The 15,000-nt window shown below is 40.0% G+C and overlaps 1 protein-coding gene across 8 annotated transcripts in view; it reads left to right on the forward strand.

The window, feature by feature from the left end:
* Positions 1-15,000, forward strand: part of zip (myosin heavy chain 10) — a 187,604-nt gene that overhangs the window by 163,011 nt on the left and 9,593 nt on the right. For 7 of the 8 annotated variants that reach the window (XM_086534381.1, XM_086534383.1, XM_086534384.1 and 4 more), the window contains 16 exons: positions 3,733-3,825; positions 4,136-4,298; positions 5,387-5,530; positions 5,927-6,033; positions 6,274-6,381; positions 6,518-6,678; positions 6,811-6,973; positions 7,385-7,664; positions 7,823-8,045; positions 8,272-10,641; positions 10,756-10,927; positions 11,094-11,564; positions 11,700-11,846; positions 12,008-12,214; positions 12,445-12,600; positions 12,833-12,996. In XM_086534381.1, coding sequence (XP_086390507.1) covers positions 3,733-3,825; positions 4,136-4,298; positions 5,387-5,530; positions 5,927-6,033; positions 6,274-6,381; positions 6,518-6,678; positions 6,811-6,973; positions 7,385-7,664; positions 7,823-8,045; positions 8,272-10,641; positions 10,756-10,927; positions 11,094-11,564; positions 11,700-11,846; positions 12,008-12,214; positions 12,445-12,600; positions 12,833-12,996 — 5,129 coding nt within the window. Of the gene's footprint in view, positions 1-3,732; positions 3,826-4,135; positions 4,299-5,386; positions 5,531-5,926; positions 6,034-6,273; positions 6,382-6,517; positions 6,679-6,810; positions 6,974-7,384; positions 7,665-7,822; positions 8,046-8,271; positions 10,642-10,755; positions 10,928-11,093; positions 11,565-11,699; positions 11,847-12,007; positions 12,215-12,444; positions 12,601-12,832; positions 12,997-14,556 lie in introns of all 8 variants that reach the window. The other variant, XM_086534385.1, reaches the window with a different exon arrangement.

Here is a 15,000-nt window from a genome sequence, read left to right on the forward strand (position 1 = left end):
GATGAATAGGTGGATGGATAGAAGGATGGATATAGATAGATGGATAGATTGATAGAATGTTATACACAGATAGATAAAAATTAATACAGATAGATAGATAAAATAAATAGAATGATGATTAGATATATACAGTATAGAAAGATGGGCACAGTCCATATAGAAAAGGATGAATAGAAAACTTGGTAGATGGGTGAGGGAGGGAATAAAGGAAGGAATAAGAGTGCAATTGAAGAAAAGGGAATCAGAGAGAGTGTGAAAGTGAGAGAGAGGGAAAATAAAGAGAGCAAAATGGAAAAAGCAAAAGGGGGTTGGGAGAGAGCGAAAATATCACACAAGATGAAAGCTTAAGATTGAAAATAAGATAGTTATTAATCATTTAGCGAAAGAGGAATGGTTTCCAGTTTGGTTTTGTCATTTGTGTCATTTTTGTAAATAAATACCTCATTGTGCACTACAGTCACCCACACAACAAGAATTCTGCAGTTCTTGCAATGTGTTTTGTACATTTATTTGTGTCTGTGTACGTTGGATTGGTACCCTAACCCATCTGCGCATTTGAGATGAGGATGGACATGTGAATTGTTTATTTTTGCAAATTTATTCCCACTCTTCCTTGTATGGTTTAGAAGGATTCCCTTGCAAAAGCACACATGATCACTGCTGTACATTTTGTGCTTCATACTTGGACACTGCTTTTAAACAGTTTGGGGCAGTCATGGAGAGAAAAAGAGAAGTGCGCATTAGTACAACTTTGCCTCACTATCTGTACAAAAGCACCATTTTGTTGATTATTACTGTAATTGTACAGTTACATAAACACAGTATCTCTGTAGTTATACTCCAGAAACATGTACATAAACATACTCTTTGGATGTTTAAAAAAAACATGTATGATAACATCACCATTTTTTTCTCAACTACTTTATGAGTAGTAGTTTATAATGAGCAATGAATTTGTACATACAATAGGCCTCATGTACTAATGTTTCCCAAAGGTGTGAGAACATCTTTCAAGCATATATAACATAGAGATCTTTAAATAAAAAGATTATGATAGTTAATGATGTTAATGTCATTAGTCTAACCTTGGGTCTTGACACGAGCTGATGCCTGCATGAGATCGGCAGTCTTGCTGAAGATGACAAGCCGGCCACCTTAAGGTAATCACTTTTAAGCCGCCTTTCCCCTGGGGTTCCTCTTCTGTTATTTATGACTTTGTTTTCTTCTGCTGTTGCTGCTGTTGTTGCCGCTGCTGCTGCTGCTGTTATTTCTGCTGTGATACGGGTTCTGCTGTGATGTGCAGAACATTGCGGTAAGGAACGGTGTTGCTGAGAGGAGTGACTCCCCGTCCTTCCTGTCTTTCTTTGTCCACCATCTGCACGCACCCTGACCCGTAACGAAACCCAAGCTCCGTTTGTGTTTGGAAGATCCCGTGTTTGCTACCTAGCATTTTGAGAATTTTCCTCTCACGTCCACTCCCCTCTCCCCTGCCGGGACTTGGGTAGAGCTGTGGGGTGGCAATGTAGTTGTTTTTGATTTTGTTAATGTTGACTATTGTACCTGCAAGCGCTGTTGGTTCTTTAGTCCTTTTATAGCTTCTGTCAGACCTCTTTGTGTATTGCTTGTTTGTTTGCTTTTTGTTTCACCAAATGCTTTTATCGATTTGTTTGCACAATGCTTGAGTAATGTATGGCTTTTTTGTTGTGTGAACTTGAGTTGATTTATTTTTTCTTTCTTTTTTTATGAAGTTGACTGTAGCTTGTGTGTGTTTCAGACATTTTTATTGTATGCCATTTGGTTGAGAGTTGTGGCAATCCAAAAAGTTTTTTCATTATCTTGAAACCACAAGACTGGTGATTCTCTCTAGGGACGGAAATTTTGTTTTGCCGTCCCGTGATGAACCCATTTTAACGACACTAGAAGAGTGGCCAATACTTAAGCCCCTCCTCATCTAGCATGCCTTTACTTTTCAAAATTCTAGAGAGAGGAAAAACCCTCTTCTGGAAGTGCATTTGTGTTCTAAGGTAGTTCTAATGTACTATATTGTAGTTCAGTCTGTTGTGGATGTAGTCATTTGTCAGAACAGCAAAGAAGAAAGAGCATTTAATATGGTCATGGTTTGTCTGTCTGCTTTCGTTAGATCTTGAGTGGCACTTGACCATAATCTATTAAAGTGTAGATGCTTGATGTTATTAGGCAACAAATCGACCAACCTCAAGAGAGGAGAATATTGAGGATAGGAGGTGTTTAACTCGTTTATGGTTCCTCAAGTGTACTGGAGTGTGAGTGGACGCCACACATACCAGATCACTTAAAGGATATTTTTATAGCTGCATTGTATTATATATGCCATAGCCATAAAGGTAAATTTTGGGAAGACTTTGGATTTTGATTATTGTATTTTCTGTTTCTGCCTCTTTTTATTTATAAGGTGAACATTTGATGGGGAAGGTGTTTCAAAATTTTGTCTAAAAGAGTTTATATGTACAGATTAAATGTATTTTTAAAATGTAAAGACTTCTTATATGATAATAACTAACACAAGTGAGAATATTTAATAAATGATCAAAGGTTGCATGTTTATAAATTTATTTTATTATATAGTTACATTCTTTTATAATACTAACATAAATAGAAATACAGCTGATATAAATTACTGAAATACATATAGCTTTTATTGTCAAATGAAAGATAGTCAGAGTGTTTAGTGAGTTTTAAAGGCTAGAAATCTGTCATAGTGATCATCCATCTATGATGACCAAGATGCTGTACATAGAATGCCTTACTACAATGTGCATAAAAGAAAGAAAAGAAAAAGGTTACCAAAGGATTGCCCCTTAGTGTAGTAATCACATTAGTAAACCACTGATCCAGTTGTAGTGTTCAGTTTGTTGTATAGCATGTAGAACTTGTAGTTGTAGTGTAGTGTTTGTTGTGGAAGGTAAGTTTGGTTCCTAGTGTTTTATTTAGATATTTATTTATTTGTTTTTTTAACCTCAAAATGCAATATGTGACTTGTAATGGAGTGTGATATTTGGAATGTTTAGTTTTTTGTCTAATGTTTTAGTCTTAGCCTTATACATGGAACTGCTTTATGACAGTGCTCCATGTTTGCATTTGAGTGGAAAATAACCTTACAGAATCAATTCATGTTTTGTTATTATTGTGGCTATGATATTGAGTTATAAAAAAAAAAAATTATTTGCAGTTGTGGTTAGCCTCTTATTTGTCTAAATTGTTATTTAAAGATACCAGTAATTAAAGAGAGAAAGAGTAATTTTCCTGTGTAAACTTTTCAGATGATTTCATTTTAGAAACCAGTTAAACCACAGTATCAAGGGCAGGTTATGCAAGGGCACTTTAATAACAGTATTTCAGACTAGCTGTTTGCCCTTTGTGGTGTTCTTTCATAATCAGGTCAGAATGTTTGGTAATTGCCACTTTCCCTGGCAGGAATCAGAACAAAGAGTCAGAAACAGCCCCTGATAATTTGTCTTTTGACTGTTATCAGGCTTGGCAGATTTCTTGGTAGAGAGCAATTAAAGGGAAGTTGAATATAATGGCTGTTACATGTGGTAATAGCTGCTGGTTACAGAATGTGTAATCACTCATTCACAATTGGCATAATGATGGGTGCTGCTCCCCAAGAAACTCTTTGTCTGTGCTTCCCTTTTAGATTGTAATTGTATTTATGCCAGTATCTTTTGTCTCATGCTTTTGATGTTATTGCAGGGAGAATTGGAAGCTCAGCTGCTGCAAGCCAACCCAATTCTTGAAGCCTTTGGTAATGCCAAGACGGTGAAGAATGACAACTCTTCAAGATTTGTGAGTATAGTCGCTTTTCTCACGTGTATTCCTGAATTACTTTTTTTTTTCCAATGTATGATTTATCTTCCTAAGGTCTTAAGAGTATTCTAGTACTATAGATTCATTGTTGGTTGTTATTGCTAACTGTTATTAATTAGTAGTTGTGATTAATGGATAAAGCTAATGCAAGTGTGTACATTGACTAACATGTTATTTAGTATTAAATCATACTAAGCTATGGTAGTTAGGTCACAGAAAATAAACAAAATGAGTCAGTGTGCATTATGTCAGTTAGATGGCCTTTCACACAAAATGGATGAACTTTCAGGGTAAATTCATCCGTATCAACTTCGACAACTCTGGATACATCGCCGGTGCAAACATTGAGACATACCTGCTGGAGAAGTCGAGAGCCATCCGCCAGACCAGCGATGAACGCACATTCCACATCTTCTACCAACTGCTGTCTGGAGCCACTGCCCAGCAGAGGAGTAAGTAAAAGCTGGTCAAATATATCAAATAAAATCATATTGTTTCTTCATGTTCTGTGTCATCATCCCATTTTCTTGTTAGTGCATATATTTCATACTTTGTATAGATGCCAGCTATGCAAGAGGAGTTGGAAGAGATAGCATTGTGACTTGTGGCTGTTGAACACCACAGTGGGAACATGTCATTAGTTTCTCAAAAGAAGTACTGGTACTGGAAAGTAAGAACTGGATGGAGTGGGGAGGGGGCCCTTAGGTACCCACACACTCCCAGCTTGTCAGAGCTTATGTTGTTTTGATCTGTTGCCCTGACATCTGGTTTGGCTGATGAACTAGATTGGAAATATATATATATATGTGTGTGTGTGTGTGTGTGTGTGTGTGTGTGTGTGTGTGTGTGTGTGTGTGTGTGTGTGTGTGTGTGTGTGTGTGTGTGTGTGTGTGTGTGTGTGTGTGTGTGTGTGTGTGTGTGTGTGTGTGTGTGTGTGTGCACACATGTGTATGGATATGTGTATGGATATGTGCTTATATGCTTGTGTGTGTGGATGAGCATTTTAAATGATGTTCATCAGTTACAAATACTTTACCAGTCTAGAACACTTACCCTCTGGACTAGTTAAACAACTCTTCCAACTTTAATTGACCTGCTGTTTAGCATGCAAATATTCTACTTGATTATATGCTTGATGGCAATTTAAATGTTTTTATGAGGTGCAACCAGCCATGTTGGCAAAATAAATGAAACAATTGTGTTACATTTAGTTCATTTTTATAATAATTTATAATTTGTACATTTGAACATTGACCCTGACTTTTTGTTCATTTGTAATCCCTTTGTTAATCTAATTTCTTATTTCCTTTCTTTTTTAGTTATGCATTTTTTTAAATCATTTTTTTCAAGGATCTTCAGTATTTATGATAAGCTAGAAAGTGTGTTATTCCCCCCTTGTGAGGAAGTAGATGTGTATTTGTACATAGGTACATAACAAAAAAGTAAAAAGATATATATGGATTAAAAAAAGAAGAAAAAAAAAAAAGAGAGTATATCAAACATATACACACTGCTTACATTCCCTCCCCCCTCTTTGCAGAGGACTTCATCCTGGAGGACCCCAAGCACTACAACTTCCTGACCTGCGGCAAGATGCAGTTGCCAGGCATCGATGAGGTAGCCGAGTTCCAGGCCACCGTCAAAGCCATGCAGATCATGGGCATGAACAATGATGACATTCAGTGTGAGTTTTTCTTGCTTTTTAGTCATGGAATTTGGATGTAAACGATTTAAAAATTATTGACGTCAATGTAGATAAACAGAGGTTTGTATTTGTGTTTTGTAATGATATTAGACTTACTTTTCCACTGATTTTCTCCACTATGTTATAAAGCTAATTTTAGGTGAACAAAGTTATTTATGCAAATTTGATTCCAAGAACTGTAAAAGAATTCATGTGGAGATATATTATTAAAGCAGGCTGCTACATGTGGCTTGAAGGTGTCATATGAATTTCAAATGAGGTGCTGGAGGGTCTGGGAAGGTGTTGGAGAAAATGTAAATGGAATGCATTAAGGTGATGGAATGCTGATTCATATATGCTCTTGATGTCTCTCCTGACCTGAGGTTTGCCTTGCAGCTGTGTTCCGTACTGTGTCTGCTGTGCTGATGTTTGGCAACATGCAATTCAAGCAGGAGCGCAACTCTGACCAGGCCACACTCCCTGACAACACTGTGGCACAACAGGTGAGAGCCCTTTGAGGCACTGATATCTTGGCCATCTAGAATGCATACCTAGTGTGGTTCATTATGATTAGAATCTGTACAAAGTTTTCTGAATTATAATTTTTTTCTTGTGTACATAATTTTATTTATTATATGTATATATCAATTAACCATGTTTGTATAGGACTTGTCAATTACCATTAATACTTTATTTAATGTTTTTATTATTATAATATGATTTTTATTTTTTCCCCCAACTAGGTGGCTCATCTCCTGGGCCTGAATGTGACAGACCTGGTCCGTGGGTTCCTGAAGCCTCGCATCAAGGTGGGCCGTGAGACAGTCACAAAAGCCCAGAACAGGGAACAGGTCAGTTGTAGTTTCCATTATTCTTTGACTTGAAACACATTCTTGTAGCATATTAATTAAAACTCGTATGACAGATTTTGAGTAATCTTTTCTCTCATTCTTTTTTATGACAACTAACTGTACATTGGTGTTCCAGTGTGAGTTCGCTGTGGAGGCCATTGCCAAGGCCCTCTATGAGCGTCTGTTCAAGTGGATTGTGATGCGCATCAACAGGTCACTGGATCGCACCAAGCGCCAGGGAGCTTCCTTCATTGGCATCCTGGATATTGCAGGATTTGAGATCTTTGCCATGAACAGGTGTGATATAGATTTTTCTCCTAGTTATGATATATTTTCTTTAATTTTGTCAGACTATACATGGGTACAAATATTAAGAATTATATAACTGAACTCAAAGGACATTCATTATGTGCCCATTCTCTCTTTCAGCTTTGAGCAGCTGTGCATCAATTACACCAACGAGAAGTTGCAGCAGCTGTTCAACCACACAATGTTCATCCTTGAGCAGGAAGAGTACCAGAGGGAAGGCATCGAGTGGAAGTTCATTGACTTCGGTCTCGACCTGCAGCCCACCATTGACCTCATTGAGAAGGTGAGTTAACAATTCACCTTGTGCACCTGACTGGAACAACTAGTTACCTTTGTCAGATACATTTAGTTTTTGAACAGTTGAATTTACCAGTTTTGAAAGGTTCACAACACTTGTGCATGTGTTGTTGCTGCAGTACCAATCTTTTCACTTGATATTTGAACCCCAAATATATAGAATTTTTTTTTATCAAGACTGAGTTTTGTGTTGATTTACAATTTGTAAATTGTCTGTTCTTATTAGTTTATATTTGTACAGTTGTCATTCCACATAAGATTTTGTATTCTATTGTTATATTCACTTTGTGATCTTTTGGGGTCTATTTATCATTTGCATTGATATTTGTAGGATAGTTTATCATATCGGGATTTGTTTTTAGTAGCTGAACTGTACTGATGATAATTTTTTCCCCAGCCCATGGGTATCCTTGCCCTACTGGATGAAGAGTGCTGGTTCCCCAAGGCCACAGACAAGAGCTTCATCGACAAGCTCAACAACTCGCACTCGGTGCACCCCAAGTTCTGCAAGTCTGAGTTCCGCGACAAGGCTGACTTTGCCATTGTGCACTATGCAGGGAAGGTAGACTACTCTGGCCATCAGTGGCTCATGAAGAACATGGACCCTCTGAACGAAAATATCGTCTCACTCCTGCAGTGCTCTCAGGACCCCTTCATGGTGCAGATCTGGAAGGATGGTAAGAATCACACGGGCTTGTAGTCTGGGGATAACTGAACATATGGTATTTTCAAGTAAATCGTGATGTGCATCAACAGATTGCTGGATCATACCAATCTCTTGAAGTTTCTGCCTATTGGTTAGAAATTTGAAATGAACATTTTTCTTCCATTCCAGCTGAAATTGTTGGCATGGCACAACAAGCAATGGGAGACAGTCAGTTTGGTGCTCGTACCAGGAAGGGTATGTTCCGCACAGTCAGCCAGCTGTACAAGGAACAGCTGACCAAGCTCATGGTCACCCTGCGCAACACCAACCCCAACTTCGTGCGTTGCATCATCCCCAACCATGACAAGCGTGCGGGCAAGATTGATGCCGGTCTTGTGCTGGATCAACTCAGGTTAGATGGACATTGTGTATTTTGGCCTTTGTTTTTTTTATCATAATGATCTTAGTAATATATTACTATTGTTATTGTTATTATTGTTATTCTAATTATTATTATTGCTATTGTTATTTTTTGAGAGTATCAGATAAAGATTTTAATGATTTAATTATTAGATCTATAATTATCTGATCTATACTCTTCCTTAGACTCAAATTACTAACTTGTGACTCTCTCACAGATGCAATGGTGTGTTGGAAGGTATCAGGATCTGTCGCCAGGGCTTCCCCAACCGAATCCCCTTCCAGGAGTTCCGCCAGCGTTATGAGCTGCTCACCCCGAACATCATCCCCAAGGGATTCATGGATGGCAAGAAGGCCTGCGAGATGATGATCCAGGCTCTGGAGCTTGAGCCAAATCTTTATCGTATTGGTCAGAGCAAGATCTTCCTGAGGGCTGGTGTGCTGGCCTCCCTGGAAGAGGAGAGGGACATCAAGATGACTGACCTGATTGTGCAGTTCCAAGCCTACTGCAGGGGCATGTTGGCTCGCAAGAACTACCAGAAGAGGCTCCAGCAGCTCAATGCCATCAGGATCATCCAGCGTAACTGTGCAGCCTACCTCAAGCTGCGCAACTGGCAGTGGTGGAGGCTATACACCAAGGTGAAGCCTCTCCTCCAGGTGACTAAGCAAGAGGAAAAGCTGGTGCAGAAGGAGGAAGAGCTCCGCTCCATCCAGAATGTGCTTGAAGGCCAGAAGAAGAGCAACAAGGAGATCGAACTGAAGTTCCAGCAGGCCATGCAGGAGAAGAATGTCCTAGCAGAGCAACTCCAGGCAGAAACCGAGCTTTGTGCTGAAGCAGAGGAGATGAGGGCACGACTGTTGGCCCGTAAACAGGAACTGGAAGACATCCTCCATGACATGGAAACTCGCCTTGAAGAGGAAGAAGAACGATCAGGAAACCTTACTTCAGAAAAGAAGAAGCTCCAGTTGCAGATCCAGGACTTGGAAGAACAGCTTGAAGAGGAGGAAGCTGCTCGCCAAAAGCTCCAGCTGGAGAAGGTACAAGCCGATGGTAAGATTAAAAAGCTGGAAGAGGACTTTGCCCTTCTTGAAGACATGAACCAGAAGATGGCAAAGGAAAAGAAAATGCTGGAAGAACGATCAATGGATGTGACTAGCACACTAGCAGAGGAAGAAGAGAAGTCCAAACACCTGATGAAACTGAAGGCCAAGCATGAGTCAATGCTGACAGAGCTTGAAGACCGAATCAAGAAGGAGCAGCAAAGCAGGTCTGAATTGGAACGCGCCAAGAGACGGTGCGAGACAGACCTGAATGACCTCAAAGAACAGCTCAATGAGAAGAAGAATCAGATCCATGAAGTACAAATCCACCTTGCCAAGCGTGAGGAGGAGCTTGCCCAAGCGATGATGCGTGTGGATGAGGAAGCTGCTGCTAAATCACAGCTGCAGAAGAGCATGAGGGAGGTAGAATCCCAGTTGAATGAGCTGCAGGAGGACCTTGATGCTGAGAGGAACCTCAGGGCAAAGGCAGAGAAGCAGAAGAGGGACCTGAATGAAGAGCTTGAGGCCCTGAAGAATGAACTGTTGGACTCCCTTGACACCACTGCCGCACAACAAGAGCTGCGCACCAAGAGGGAAGAGGAGCTTGCCAGTCTCAAGAAGAGCCTTGAGGATGACCAGACGATCCATGAGCAACAGATTGCAGAGCTGCGCCAGAAGCAGTCTCATGCCCTTGAAAATCTGAACCAAGAGATCGACCAGCTCAAGAAGAGCAAGATGACAGTTGACAAGGTCAAGAGTCAACTTGAGGCTGAAAATGCTGATCTGGCCAATGACCTCAAGAGCACCATCCTAAGCAAACAAGAAAGTGAAAAGAAGAGAAAGCAGTGTGAATCCATGATCTCTGACTTGCAGCAGAAGATTGCCGAGTCTGACCGTAGCAAATCTGACATGCAAGAACGTCTCGGCAAACTGGAGCAGGAACTGAACGCTGCCAACATGGCCATGGAAGAAGCCGACTCCAAGGCCATGTCAGCCAACAATCAGCTGAAGAGCCTAGAAGCCCACTTACAGGAGACACAGGGCTTGCTGGAGGAGGAGACCCGTCAGAAGCTCAACCTCAACTCCCGCTTGAGAGCCTTGGAGCAGGAGAAGGATCAGATACAAGAAGCCCTGGAGGAGGAGGAGGGATCCAAGCGCAATCTAGAAAAACAGGTTGCCACCCTCCAAGTCCAGCTCAGCGAGGCTAAGAAGAAGGCCGAGGAGGAGTCCAACAACTCTCAACAGCTGGAAGACATCCGCAAGAGGCAGATGAAGGAACTGGAGGAGCTGCGTGCCCGCCTGTCGGAGCTGGAAGCCACCAACGAAAAGCTGGAGAAGAGCAAGCGGAAGTTGCAGGCTGAGCTGGAGGATGCCCAAGTGGACATTGACACCAACCGGGCTAAGGTCGTAGAGCTGGAGAAGAAGCAGCGCAACTTTGACAAGATGCTCAACGAAGAGAAGAGCAACTTCGAGTTGTGCCAGCAGGAGAAGGAGAATGCCGAGCGTGAAGCTAGAGAGAAGGAAACCAAGATTCTCTCTCTCAATAGGTGAGTTGGTGTCTTGATCTAAATGACATTGATACAGATGGAATGTAGAGCTAGAATAATTATAAAAAATGCAGCTTACATGAGAATAACTCCATAACAATTTCTCCAATACAGGACCCTGGAAGAATACATGGACCGTATCGAGGAACTGGAGACCGGCAAGAAGCGACTACAGATTGAGCTTGATGACCTTATCTCAACCCGAGGAACGGCTGACAAGAATGTGCATGAACTGGAGAAGGCGAAACGTGCTCTTGAGTCCCAGTTGGCTGAACAGAAGACCCAGGTAGGCTTTTTCTGTTAGTTCTGTTCTGTCAGTTTGATAATGATTATTGCTGGAAAGAGTTGAAAAATCAAAAAGGTTTCTCAACAAACAGTATGATTAACTACATTAACTACATTTAAAACATTCTTGTGAGTTATTCTAATATTTCATTGTTATTCACTTATAGATTGAAGAACTTGAGGATGAACTCCAATTGACTGAAGATGCCAAGCTTCGCCTTGAAGTCAACATGCAGGCAATGAAGGCACAGTTCGAACGTGACCTCAATGCACGTGAAGAGCAGGGAGAGGAGAAACGCCGTGGCCTTCTCAAACAGCTGCGAGAACTCGAGGCTGAGCTTGAGGAGGAACGCAAGCAGCGCACTGCAGCTGTCACAGCACGCAAGAAGCTGGAAGGAGACCTTAAGGACATGGAAGGACAGTTGGAGATGAATAGCAAGTTGAAGGATGATGCCCTCAAACAGCTCAAGCGTGCTGGAGCACAACTGAAGGAATACCAGAGAGAGGCAGAGGAGAGCCGAGCGGCTCGTGAGGAAATGTCAGCTCAGTACAAGGACCTGGAAAGGAAAATTAAGATCATGGAAACCGAGCTTCTCCAGTACCAGGAAGACCTCAGCGCAGCAGAGAGAGCACGCAAGGTGGGAGTTTAGGCGAAAAGCATTCATGTCATGTAATATCAATAGTGAATATCTCAATGAATTCTGTATGAATTCTGTCTCTCTCTCTTGGCAGTTTTTTTTGTAACTGGCATATTTATTCCCTTTCTTGTGCAGAACGCAGAGAGCGAACGAGATGAACTCCAAGAAGAGCTCAACCAATACACATCCAAGGCTACCCTCAGTGCTGATGAGAAGAAGAGGTTAGAAGCAAGAATTTCCTCACTGGAAGAGGAACTGGAGGAAGAACAGAGCAATGTAGAGGTGAGGAACAGTTGAAAAAAATGTTTGTTTATAATTGTTTTACCAAATTATGTCATTATTCACTGTTATAACAGCAGTGTGGAAAATTGATTGTTGAAATGATAGTTCTAGATTTGTTATTATATCTATTCCTAAGCTGAATTGGCATCCTTGTCTCTCAGGTTCTCATGGACAAGATGCGCAAGAACCAGCTGTCAATGGAACAGCTACAGACAGACTACAACACAGAGAAATCATCTGTGGTGAAACTGGAGGGTCAACGCTCAATGCTAGAGCGACAGAACAAGGAGCTCAAGGCCAAGCTTGCCGAGATGGAGGCTGAAGTGCGCTCCAAGACCAAGGCCACTATCGCTGCCCTTGAGTCTAAGGTAGCTTTGTAGTTGGTTTTAAGATGAAGTTATGAATGAGTTGCTGATTAATTTTGTTTAAGTTCCTCAAACATTTTCTTTAGGTTTTGTAAGTGTGATCATTTGCTTTTTATCATTTTTGGGAAAGATAGATGTAAATTAATTTGAATTGAAATATCAAAAAGCTTCAGCACATTTTCAGATGGTACATCTAAGGGCATCAATTAAATACCTAAATGTCTTGAAATCAGGTCAGCAACCTGGAGGAGCAGCTGGAGGTTGAGGCACGTGACCGCTTGGCTCAGGCCAAGGCCAACCGCAAGCTGGAGAAGAAGCTGAAGGAGCTCGTCATGCAGGTGGAGGATGAGCGAAGACACGCAGACCAGTACAAGGAGCAACTGGACAAGGTTGGAATTTTTCTGTGTAGAATTCCAAGATTTGGTGTTGTTGGTCTTTCTGGGGGGGAGGGGGTTATGAAATTGATTTTGGTCAATTAGAATAATTTAGATTAGGATTCAGGTTTTCCACTTTAGTAGAAATACTTATTTAAAGACTGATACAGTTATGCAGAGTGAAATATTCAGGATGAAAAAACAAATCTAAAATTGGTAAAGAATTGACGCAATTCTCTTCCTGCAGTCGAATGCCCGAGTCAAACAACTGAAGCGCAGTGTAGAGGAGACAGAAGACGAGCTCTCCAAAGAGAAGATGCAGCGTCGCAAGGCCCAGCGTGAAGTCGAAGACATGATGGAGTCCCAGGAGGCTCAGAACAGAGAGATCTCGTCCCTCAAGACGAAACTCAGGTACTGACCCTTCAGATTCTTGTTCTCATTTTACTTTTAAGTTCAGAATCTTAAGGCCTCACCCTGTCTGTGGGATGGGATGGGAGAGAACTATAGGGAAAAGACAATTTTACATGTTTTATTTTTACAGTGAAAGGGAGAAGGAAAATGCCTGGAGAATTATATAGAAAAGAACAGGAGTATAGGGATGCAAGAATGGAAGAACAAGATTCTTTTTTTTTTTCTTTCTTTCTGTCTTTTTTACTATTCCCTCCTTTTCTGTGTTGAAGGTGTATTTTGACTAGTAACCCAAATCAGTATACCGAGTTTTAGATCATTGAGCTGAACTCCATACAGCATCCCTTATGCATTCCCTGCTATAGTACTATATATATATTGGTTTTACAAATAAATAAGCAAGGAAAGTCCATACCAGCAAAATGATTTGAAGTCATGGTTATAGTTGACCTATACACAATATAAATGCATAATAGAGTAAAAGCCAGTTATGACTGATCAATTGTGTTTCAGCACTAGCACAAAATCAAAGTATACTCACATCTTTTTGATAAGATAAGTCTTGGTAAAGTTACTTGTCAAAATACTCTAAAGTGATGTAATTTACAAGTAGCATGGGATTAGTAGTGTTTTGATATAATGATCCTGAGGTTGTAAACACAGTAGTATATGTGGGTTGCTTGAATTCAAGCATCCTTGTTGTCCGTCTAGAAAAGCTGTTAGAATTTTTTTGTAATTTTTTAAATTTCAGATTTTTTGTTTTGATTAGTCATTAGCTTGTTTGTGGGCAGAATTTACAGAAGATGGAATAGATATTTGAAGAATATTTGATTATAAATGTAGGGATAAAGGGGGAAAAGGGAAAGTCTTTACAGTCATAATTTATTAGTTATTTTAGATAGTTACCATCATTGTTATTATTATACTTTGTTTTTCCCTTTATCTTCATTGTCACTATCATTTACTTTACTCTTTTATTGTCACCATTATTATTTTATTTATTTATTATTATTATTATTATTTTTTTTTTTCCATCATTCAAATATACTAGGCATCATCATCAGTATCAATATTATGAACAATGATAGGTATAGTATCACTGATCATTAGAATACATTTGATGTAATTGAATTTCCTTGCCTAGTACTGATTATTATTGATAATGCTCTTAATGATGATGCTCTTTAAACACTTTATTCTCATCACCAGTCATGCTATACAGCTAGTCTGGAAAGTATGTAATTTCTGTCTTTATCATTGGACTTCATCACACTTGGAAATTGTGAACATTTTAAGACTGTATTGAAGATGTTTTATTATCAGATTAGATAAGACTTCAGTAAGGGTGCATTTAGAATTTAGATATTTACCAAGAGTCACATTCGTCTTGTGGATCTAACCAGCACGGTGCGCATAAGAGGCGTGCCTAAGAGAAACTTGATGCTCCCACCCAAGATCTCGGCAATGAGTGCCACACTTTCCAGTCTGGCTGTGTAGGAACTTTCACCCAATCACAGAATCAGTCAAGTCCATTTTCGCAATGATCTTGTCTCCCTCTTTCAGTCTTCTGTTGGCTGCTTCTCCGTCTGGGGCTAAATCTGTAGTTGACAGTCCTTCATCTGCTATAAAGTTTCAGTTGACTGTGTAGACAAAAAGTACATTCACAGACATTTTCCCTTTATTTTTAAAAATCTTTTTCTCTGAGACTATGAAATCTTGGTACATTATTGTGTACTGCTTTGAGCCAAGAGGCTGTGTATATAAGGCCATGGAGTGTGTTCAGAGTATTTTAAATGGCTTGTATAGTGTGTGGCAATAGAAATAGATTTTCAGTGTTGGGGTTGATGATGTGAATTAAAACAAAGGAAAAAACTAAAAGAAGGAGTAGGGTTTATTTTTATCTCTTTAATGTGAGAGTTAATATGAAACCAAAGGCCTTTAGTAGTTGAATTTAAAATATTAAGATGCATATACTTTGTTCATAAACTATTTCTTTATTAAATCTAA

The sequence above is a fragment of the Penaeus japonicus genome, unplaced genomic scaffold, assembly GCF_977035675.1.
Source record: "Penaeus japonicus unplaced genomic scaffold, GWHDUDI00000001_assembly GWHDUDI00000041, whole genome shotgun sequence".
NCBI lineage: Eukaryota > Metazoa > Arthropoda > Malacostraca > Decapoda > Penaeidae > Penaeus > Penaeus japonicus.